Raw genomic sequence first — 10,731 nt, forward strand, 5'->3', positions numbered from 1 at the left:
TGCAAAATCAACGGGATATAAAGGCTGTTATTCCATTATTTAAAGGTCATCCATGAGAGACTATGGACTCTGAAAAACAATCTGAGGGTTTTGAAGGGACGGAGGGTGGGAGGTCGGGGTACCAAGTGGTGGGTATTATAGAGGGCACAGATTGCATGGAGCACTGGGTGTGGTGCAAAAGTAATGAATGCTGTTATGCTGAAAATAAAAAAATAAATTAAAAAAAACTTATCCAGCTATTAAAATTAAGATTATCCTTCTATTTTTTGTCTGAAATACCATGTGAGGGACTTAGACATTTCCATCTCCAAAATGCAAACACCTGGCTAGAAAGAGAGAATCTTACTTTGTTGCTGTTCTTAAGTATAAAACAATTTCTTAAGTGTAAAGTAATTTATTGAACTTCTTTCTTATGTAATTCTCTTTCCAACTGAATGAGAACCTTTTTTTTTAAAAGAAGCTTTGTAAACTGAAAGCTTCTTTTTTTTTTAAAAAAATTATTTATTTATTTTTATTTCTTGTCAGCATAACAGTATTCATTGTTTTTGCACCGCACCCAGTGCTCCATGCAATCCGTGCCCTCTCTAATACCCACCACTTGGTTCCCCCAACCTCCCATCCCCCGCCCCTTCAAAACCCTCAGATTGTTTTTCAGAGTCCAAACTGAAAGCTTCTTATTAGTAGTTTACATCTATTGATTTTTCTTTTCTTTTTTTTTTATTATGTTCAGTTAGCCAACATATAATACATCCATTGAATTTTGACTCTGTCTTCAGTGGACATAGGAAGCATTTCTGATTACATAGAACAAATTTTCCTTCATTCTGAGAAAAGTAACAAATAGAAAACACAGAAATACAGGCATCTTTAAAGAGAGGAGCACACGGGCAAGGAGTTTCAGGAAGCTTTATCTGATGAATGCAACCTGAGCTTCTGAAAGGCAGGAAGAGTAGAGAACAGAATCCATACAAAGGCACAGAGCTAGCTTACCAATAGTTAAGTGATTGATGTTAGGTTTTGTGAATCTAATGACTCCAGAGCCCAGGATATCCAGCTGTTGAGAGAATTAATAAAAGGGACTATTGTTGTATCATGGCATGATCAGAAGACACAGGCTCTGCAGTTGGGAAGTTCCTAGTTCAGTAGGGAGGTAACACACACACATTCACCCAACCACTTACAAAAAAACTTCTATTTCAGATGGAACAGAGTGGTTTCATATGGTTATAAATGCAAAACATTTTTGCACATATATAGATTTCTACATAAATGTACAAAAATTCTTTGTAATTCAAGTGACCAAATTTGGATGAATTTATAAATGAAGGAAATATGGGGAGTTCCATATAAATATGGAAGGAAAAAAGGGAATGTGATTTTCTGGAATAGAGAGATATTGAGGTGATCTACATTGTAGCATACATACCAAGACATGCAAAGTACTGTGAACCATGGTGTGACAGCGACCACAGGTTACAAAAGTACAGGGTACAGCTACAGTTGAGCAAAGAGTATATTTTTCCAAAAAAAAGTTCTAACATGCTGGTTTGTGTGTTCATGTGTGTGCCCCTATGAGTTTGCAGGTGTGTGTACATAATAACATATACCCACACCCGCACTTTGCAATCAGGATCCATGGATTTTGTTGGCTCGTGTAGTAGGAAGCATATCCATTTGAGCCTTAATCCTGCTTATCAGTTTCTCTAAGCCCCGTTTCATATCTTTGTTTCTCAAACTGTAGATAAATGGATTCAACATCGATGTCAGTACAGTGTAGATGATTGTTGCTACTCGGTCTTTGACAGTATACCTGGACAAAGGGTGGAAATAGACATAGCCAATACTCCCATAAAACAGAGTCACCACGGTGAGATGGGAGCTGCAGGTAGAAAAAGCTTTGCATTTTCCAGCCACTGAGGGAATATTGAAGACAGCAATGAGGATTCTCAGATAAGAGATGACAATGCAGATACATGGGGCCATCACAGAAGCCATCCCTTCCGTCATGGCCACAATTTCGTTGACAGAGGTGGAAGAACAGGCCAGTTTTAGAACAGGGTTGACATCACAGAAGAAATGTTGGATAACATTTGATGCACAGAAGGTGAGCCGATTCACCAGGAGGACGTGTAGGAGGGAGTGGAGGCAGGAGAAAGCTACGGAGAAGGCCACTAGCAACAGACAGCGTCTGTGGTTCATCACAATGACATAGTGGAAAGGGTTACAAATGGCTACATAGCGGTCAATGGCCATAGCTGCCAGGAGATAACTGTCTATGTTTCCAAAAACCAGGAAGAAATACATCTGTGCCAGACATTTGGCATAGGAGATAGTCCTTGTCTCTGATAAGAAGTTCACTAACATTTTGGGGATTACGACTGTTGTGTAGCAGATATCAGCAAAGGACAAGATGCTCAGGAAGAAATACATGGGGTTTTGGAGTTTAGGATCAGAGTGGATAGCCAAGATGATGAGCAGATTCCCCCCCAAGGTGACCAGGTACATGATAAGAAAGAGGGCAAAGAGTGGCTTCTGATCCTCAGGACGAGAGGACAGTCCTATGAGGATGAATTCAGAGAGTCTTGTCAGGTTGGACATTCCCATGGACTTGTATGCACCTACAGATAAAAGATACTGTCAGTTAATGATTCTTATGTCCTCTAGGACATGCAGCTTTCCATCTGGTTCTTACAGTGAGAATGAGCAGTTCTAATAGGGCATTTACTCTAATGTTTTTCTTCCTGAATATGAACAAAGCCAAAGGTGTATTTTCACTTGTTCTTTAAGGATCTTTGACATAGAGATCTATAGAAAACAGATTGAAGGGGTGGCACCTGGGTGACACAGTTGGTTAAGAGTCTGACTCTTGGATTTGGCTCAGGTCATGATCTTGGAGTCATGAGATTCAGCCCCACACTGGGATCCACACTCAGCCTGGAGTCTGCTAAAGACTCTGTCTCCCTCTCCTTCTGCCTTTCCCCACCGAGCATGCATTCTCTCTTAACTAAATAAATAAATCTAAAAAAAAAACCATATTGAAAGTGAGATGGAGAAGGAGGAGGAGAAGGAGAAGAGAAGGCTTGATTCCTGTTTCCTCTTCCTTTGTCTGTGGCTGATAATCACAAGAAACACAGATGCAGTCTATGAATCAGATTCAGGTTGGCTTCTCATAAAGATTATCATTGGTTAATGTACATCTAGATAACTATGAAATAGCTACTTCACCTAGTTTGTGGTTGATAAAGAACCATCCTTTAAAAATAAAGTAAGATGAAAATAGAGAGGGAGGGATGTCTGGGTGGCTCAGTGGGTTAAAGCCTCTGCCTTCGGTTCAGGTCATGATCCCAGGGTCCTGGGATGGAGCCCTATTGGGCTCTCCGCTCAGTGGCAAGCCTGCTTTCCCCTCTTTCTCTGCCTGCTTCTCTGCTTACTTGTGATTTCTGTCTGTCAAATAAATAAATAAAATCTTAAAAAAAAAAAGAAAATAGAGAAAGAGGCAAACCATAAGAGATGCTGAACTCTAGGAAACAAAAAGGTTGCTGAAGGGGAGGAAGGGAGGGAAAGGGATGATAGGATGATGAGTATTAAGCAGGGCACTTGATGTAATGAGCACTGTGTATTGTATGCAACTCATGAATCACTAAATTCTACCCTTGAAACTAATAATACAGTGTATGTTAACTAAATTGAATTTAAATGAAAAATTTGAGAAAGAACCATTCTTTTAAATCAAGATGTTTCTTTCCACATAATTTGCAGTGGAAGTGAGGAAGGCATACAAAACTGTTGAGTTGAATATAAATAGGTCTAGGGCAAAGAAACGTGGGGAAGGGAAAGTGAGAGAGAGGGAGTGAATTTTCATGTTCTTTGGCTGATATTTCATATTTTGAGGTCCGGGGAATGTGACTCACAAGTAGACTGGGTACAGAAAGATTCAACTGCAGAATATATATCTCAACATTTAGCTCAAAGATAAGTTAGCTCTCTTAGTGTCCAGTAATGAAAAATTATCTGTCTGAAATCAGATATTCACACCTTCTTATCAGGCATTCTCAAAGTTCACTTCTTACCTGGGAAGGACATTAAAGTCTTGCCTCATGTGTTCTGCTCCCTGGAATGACTGGTAAGAAAGAAGACAAACTGCGCCAAGAGGCCACATACAGAAAATGCGTCTGATTATAGAAAATCTAATGCTTCTTAAATCTGAATGTTACTTTCCATGGATTCTTACCATCCTTCCCAAGATATAGATACTTACAGCCCTTTCTTCCTTAATGGGAGTATCCTCTGATGCTTTGCCACTAAATCTCTGGTGTTTTGTTGGGGGAGAGAATAAGAAGAAAAACACATTAACTTTGTGCAGGATTGTCTCCAAGGATCGAGAGGAATTGCATATCTTCTCCCTCCCCAAGTGGCCCACATCCCTGTCCTCAACAGTCTGGGCATCATGCAACATTGTCCTTAGCCTTTTGTAGGTGTCCAGATAGGTAATAATTTTCTGTCCCTGGCTCTTGCAACCTCTCTGAGGGCTTACCTTGTTATGTCCCTTGTAGCACTGAGGATACAGTGCAAGGCAAGGACATCTGGGTCTAGTTTCTTTCCTTGAACCTATAAAGCTTTGATTTGGACACTCCCTTAGTGCTTCCATTTGTCTAAAAGACAACTATCTCAGAGCACCCCAACATCGTGAATATCTTCTGCTCTCCCCTCAAGTTTATCTTGATTTATTTTGTTGCCCAAATATTATTGACATACAATAATTAATTTCAGTGCTAATTTAGTGAACTGCTAATACAAGGACATAGTTTTTGAACATTCTAAAGTGATCATCAGTATAAATCTAGCTACCATCTGCCACCATACAAAGTTGTTACAATATTGCTAACTATATCCCCTAAGCTGTAACTTTCATCCCCTTTATAACTGGAAGTTTGAGCCCTTTAATCTTTTTCTCCTATTTCAACCATTCCCCTTCCCTGTCCACTCTAATCCCCTCTGTGAACTACCTGATTGCTCTCTGTATCTATGATCCTGCTCATGTTTTGTTTTGTAGATTCCATGTATAAATGAAGTGATACAGTGTTTGTCTCTCTTTGTCTGACTTATTTCACTTAGCACAGTCCTCTAGATTTGTCCAAGTTGTTGCAAATGGCAAGATTTCAATCTTTTTATTGGGTGAATAATATTTCATTACACACACACAAATACATACATACATACATAGATATGTAAAATAACAAATACACATATATATACGTATATATATATTCTTTTTTTAAATATAATTTTTTATTTTTTCTTTATTCATCTATTGATAGATGGGTTGCTTCCATATTTTGGTTATTGTAAATAATGCTGCATTGAACACAAGGGTGCTCGTATCTTTTTCAAATTGGTGTTTGAAGCCAAACCATGTAGTCAATCCACTTCACAAAAAGGCCCCTCTGTCTTGCTTTGACAAATTAAAAACATTTTTAAAATTAGTTTCAGAACTGTAGTTCAGTGATTTATTAGTTGCATATAACACCCAGCACTCATTACATGAAGTTCCCACCTTAATGCCCATCACCCAATAATCCCTTCTGCCCACTACCTCCCCAGCAACACTCAGTTTGTTTCCTAGAGTTCAGTGGCTCATATGGTTTGCCTCCCTCTCAATTTTCATCTTATTTTATTTTTCCTTCCCTTTCCCTCTGTTTATCTCTTTTGTTTCTTAAATTCCTTATATGGGTGAAACCATTTCTCTTAGCATAATACCCTCTAGTTCCATATATGTCATTACAAATGGCAAGATTTCAGTCTTTTTGATGGCTGAGTAATATTCCATTGTATATATTTTATGGTAAGAAATAGATTTCAGATGACTGATGGACTAAAAAATTTGCCCTGTTGGGGCACCTGGGTGGCTCAGTGAGTTGAAGCCTCTGCCTTCAGCTCAGGTTGTGATCCCAGGGTCCTGGGATCGAGCCCTACATCGGGCTCTCTGCTCAGCAAGGGAGCCTGCTTCCTCCTCTCTCTCTTCCTGCTTTTCTGCCTACTTGTGATCTCTGTCTGTCAAATAAATAAATAAAATCTTTAAAAAATAATTTGCCCTGTTATTTTTTCTTTGCCAGATTAAACTTGAAAGCATAGACTTTCAGCATAAAATCTACTATCCCTTGGGGCCTGATTCAAATCCAGGCCTGTTTCTAGACATTGTGAGCTAAACTGTTCATGATACAGTATTTTATGGATTATATGACTAATTTTCCTTTTTTTTTTTTTTTTTTTTTTTACATTTTAACATCTCATATTGGGATGGGCTTAAATATTTGCATTTCACAAATAATTGGTAGTCTTGTTTTCCTTAATGGTATATTAAAATAATGTATCTTACAAGTGATGGTATTTTATTTTATTTCTTTTTTTTGAAACAAGAGCATTGAATGACACATTGGACCAGATGGACCTCATAAATATATACAGAACATTCCACCCTAAAACAACAGAATACTCATTCTTCTCAAGTGTACATGGAACCTTCTCAAGAATAGACCAAATACTGGGTCACAAATCAGGACTCAACCGATACCAAAAGACTGAGATTATTCCCTGCATATTCTCAGATCACAATGCTTTGAAACTGGAGCTCAATCACAAGGAAAAGTTTGGAAGGAACTCAAACACCTGGAAGCTAAAGACCACCTTGCTTCAGAATGCTTGGATCAACCAGGAGATCAAGGAAGAACTGAAACAATTCATGGAAACCAATGAGAATGAAGACACTTCGGTCCAAAACCTATGGGATACAGCAAAGGCAGTCCTAAGGGGGAAATACATAGCCATCCAAGCCTTCCTCAAAAAAATTGAAAAATCCAGAACACAGAAGCTGTCTCTACACCTTAAAGAACTGGAGAATCAACAACAAATCAAACCAACTCCACACATAAGAAGGAAAATAATCAAGATTAGAGCTGAGATCGATGAGGTAGAAACCAGAGATACAGTAGAACGTATCAATGAAACTAGAAGCTGGTTTTCTGAAAGAATGAATAAGATCAATAAACCATTGGTGACACTAATCCAAAAGAAAAGAGAGAAAGCCCAAATTCAGAAAATTATGAATGAAAAGGGAGAGATCACAACTAACACCAAGGAAGTAGAAACAATCATCAGAAGTTATTATCAACAGTTATATGCCAATAAGCTTAGCAACCTAGATGAAATGAATGCATTCCTGGAAAACTATAAACTCCCAGAATTGAACCAGGAAGAAATCGACAACCTGAATAGACCGATATCTAGTAACAAGATTGAAGCAGTGATCAAAAACTTCCCAAAAAACAAGAGCCCAGGACCTGATAGATTCCCTGGGGAATTCTACCAAACTTTCAAAGAAGAAATAACACCTATTCTCCTGAAGCTGTTTCAAAAAATTGAACCACAAGGAAAGCTTCCAGACTCTTTCTCTGAAGTCAGCATTACCCTGATCCCCAAACTAGGCAAAGACCCTACCAAAAGGAGAATTTCAGACCAATATCACTGATGAATATGGATGCTAAGGTTCTCAACAAGATCCTAGCCAACAGGATCCAATGGCACATTAAAAAGATTATCCACCATGACCAGGTGGGATTCATCCCTGGGCTACAAGGATGGTTCAACATTCGCAAATCAATCAATGTGATAGAACAAATTAATACGAGAAGAGAGAAGAACCACATGGTCCTCTCAATTGATGCAGAAAAAGCATTCGACAAAATCCAGCATCTGTTCCTGATTAAAACGCTTCAAAGTATAGGGATAGAGGAAACATTCCTGAACCTCATCAAATCTATCTATGAAAGACCCACAGCGAATATCATCCTCAATGGGAAAAAGCTTGCAGCCTTCCCGTTGAGATCAGGAACACGACAAGGATGCCTAGTCTCACCACTGTTGTTCAACATAGTATTAGAAGTCCTAGCAACAGCAATCAGACAACAAAGAGAAATAAAAGGTATCCAAATTGGCAATGAAGAAGTCAAACTCTCTCTCTTCGCAGATGACATGATTCTTTATATGGAAAACCCAAAATAATCCACCCCCAAACTACTAGAACTCATGCAGCAATTCAGCAACGTGGCAGGATACAAAGTCAATGTGCAGAAATCCGTGGCTTTCTTATACACTAACAATGAAAATACAGAAAGGGAAATTAGAGAATTGATTCCATTTACTATAGCACCAAGAACCATAAGATACCTGGGAATAAACCTAACCAAAGAGGTAAAGGAACTGTACTCGAGGAACTACAGAACACTCATGAAAGAAATTGAAGAAGACACAAATAGATGGAAGACCATTCCATGCTCTTGGATCAGAAGAATAAACATTGTTGAAATGTCTATACGGCCTAGAGCAATCTATACTTTTAATGCCATTCTGATCAAAATTCCACCAGTATTCTTCAAAGAGCTGGAGCTAATAATCCAAAAATTTGTATGGAATCACAAGAGACCCCGAATCACTAAGGAAATTTTGAAAAACAAAAATAAAGCTGGGGGCATCATGCTACCTGATTTCAAGCTTTACTGCAAAGCTGTGATCACCAAGACAGCATGGTACTGGCATAAAAACAGACACATAGACCAGTGGAACAGAGTAGAGAGCCCAGATATGGACCCTCAACTCTATGGGCAAATAATCTTCGACAAAACAGGAAAAAATATACAGTGGAAAAAAGACAGTCTCTTCAATAAATGGTGCTGGGAAAACTGGACAGCTACAAGTAGAAGAATGAAACTCAACCATTCTCTCTCTCTCTTTTTTAAGATTTTATTTATTTATTTGACAGACAGAGATCACAAGTAGGCAGAGAGGCAGGCAGAGAGAGAGGAGGAAGCAGGCTCCCTGCTGAGCAGAGAGCCCGATGCGGGGCTTGATCCCAGGACACCGAGATCATGACCTGAGCCGAAGGCAGCGGCTTAACCACTGAGCCACCCAGGCGCCCCTCGACCATTCTCTTAAACCGTACACAAAGATAAACTCAAAATGGATAAAAGACCTCAACATGAGACAGGAATCCGTCAGAATTTAGAGAAGAACATAGGCAGTAATTTCTTTGACATCAGCCACAAGTGATGGTGTTTTAGATTAAGTTAAATATAATAATTTGGAATCAAGGAAGTCAAGAGACAGCTGCTGTGTTCTGGATTTTTCAGTTTTTTTGAGGGAGGCTTGGATGACTATGTATTTCCCCCTTAGGACCGCCTTTGCTGTATCCCATAGGTTTGGGACCGAAGTGTCTTCATTCTCATTGGTTTCCATGAATTATTTCAATTCTTCTTTGATCCCCTGGTTGATCCAAGCATTCTGAAGCAAGGTGGTCTTTAGCTTCCAGGTGTTTGAGTTCCTTCCAAACTTTTCCTTGTGATTGAGCTCCAGTTTCAAAGCATTGTGATCTGAGAATATGCAGGGAATGATCTCAGTCTTTTGGTATCGGTTGAGTCCTGATTTGTGACCCAGTATGTGGTCTATTCTTGAGAAGGTTCCATGTGCACTTGAGAAGAATGAGTATTCTGTTGTTTTAGGGTAGAATGTTCTGTATATATTTATGAGGTTCATCTGGTCCAATGTGTCATTCAATGCTCTTGTTTCTTTATTGATTTTCTGCTTCGATGATCTGTCTATTTCTGAGAGAGGCGTGTTAAGATCTCCAACGATTAGTGTATTCATATCAATATGACTCTTTATCTTGATTAACAGTTTTCTTATGTAATTGGCTGCTCCCATATTGGGGGCATAGATATTTACAATTGTTAGATCATCTTGGTGATAGTCCCTTTAAGAATGATGTAGTGTCCTTCTGGATCTCTGACTACAGTCTTTAGTTTAAAATCTAATTTGTCTGATATGAGAATCACTACCCCAGCCTTTTTTTGAGGCCCATTGGCATGAAAGATGCTTCTCCATCCCTTCACTTTCAGTCTGGGTGTATCTTTAGGTTCAAAGTGGGTCTCTTGTAGACAACATATGGATGGGTCCTGTCATTTTATCCAGTCTGCAACCCTGTGCCATTTTATGGGCGCATTTAGGCCATTCACAATGAGGGTGATTATTGATAGATACGTTTTTATTGACATCGTGTTACCTTTGAAGACTTTCTTTCTGTAGATTGTCTCTATATTTCTGTTCAATGCTATTCTTGGGCTTTTTCCTCCTTTAAAGAAGCCCCCTTAATATTTCCTGCAGTATCGGCTTGGTGGTTGCAAAAGCCTTGCCAGTCCTGGAAACTCTTTATCTCTCCAACCATTTTGAATGTCAGTCTTGCTGGATAAAGTATTCTTGGCTGCATGTTCTTCTCATTCAGTACCCTGAATATATCTTGCCAGCTCTTTCTGGCTTGCCAGGTCTCTGTGAACAAGTCTGACGTTATTCTGATGGGCTTTCCTCTGTATGTAAGGATCTTCTTTGTCCTAGCTGCTTTCAAGAAGTTCTGCCTACAATTATAATTCTTCATTCTTACTATTAGGTGTCTCGAGGACTTTCTAGAATCTGTAATCTTGGGGGGAAACCTTTCAGCCTCTAGTACATAAATGCTGGTTCCTTTCACGAGATTTGGAAAATTTTCATGAAGAACTTGTTCCACTATATCTTCTAGACTTCTTTCTTTCTCCTCCCCTTCAGGGATTCCAATAATTCTGACGTTGGAATGTTTCATGGCATCATTTATTTCCCTGATTCTGTTTTCGTGGCTTCTAAGCTGTTTGT

The 10,731-nt window shown here is 39.0% G+C and overlaps 1 protein-coding gene across 1 annotated transcript; it reads right to left on the minus strand.

The window, feature by feature from the left end:
* Positions 1–1,626: 1,626 nt before the first annotated feature.
* Positions 1,627–2,604, minus strand: LOC131813002 (olfactory receptor 1L3-like). The gene has a single exon (XM_059143087.1). It carries the CDS (start codon positions 2,602–2,604, stop codon positions 1,627–1,629), a length of 978 nt encoding a protein of 325 aa, XP_058999070.1.
* Positions 2,605–10,731: the final 8,127 nt, after the last annotated feature.

The sequence above is a fragment of the Mustela lutreola genome, chromosome 12 (assembly GCF_030435805.1).
Source record: "Mustela lutreola isolate mMusLut2 chromosome 12, mMusLut2.pri, whole genome shotgun sequence".
NCBI classification, from domain to species: domain Eukaryota; kingdom Metazoa; phylum Chordata; class Mammalia; order Carnivora; family Mustelidae; genus Mustela; species Mustela lutreola.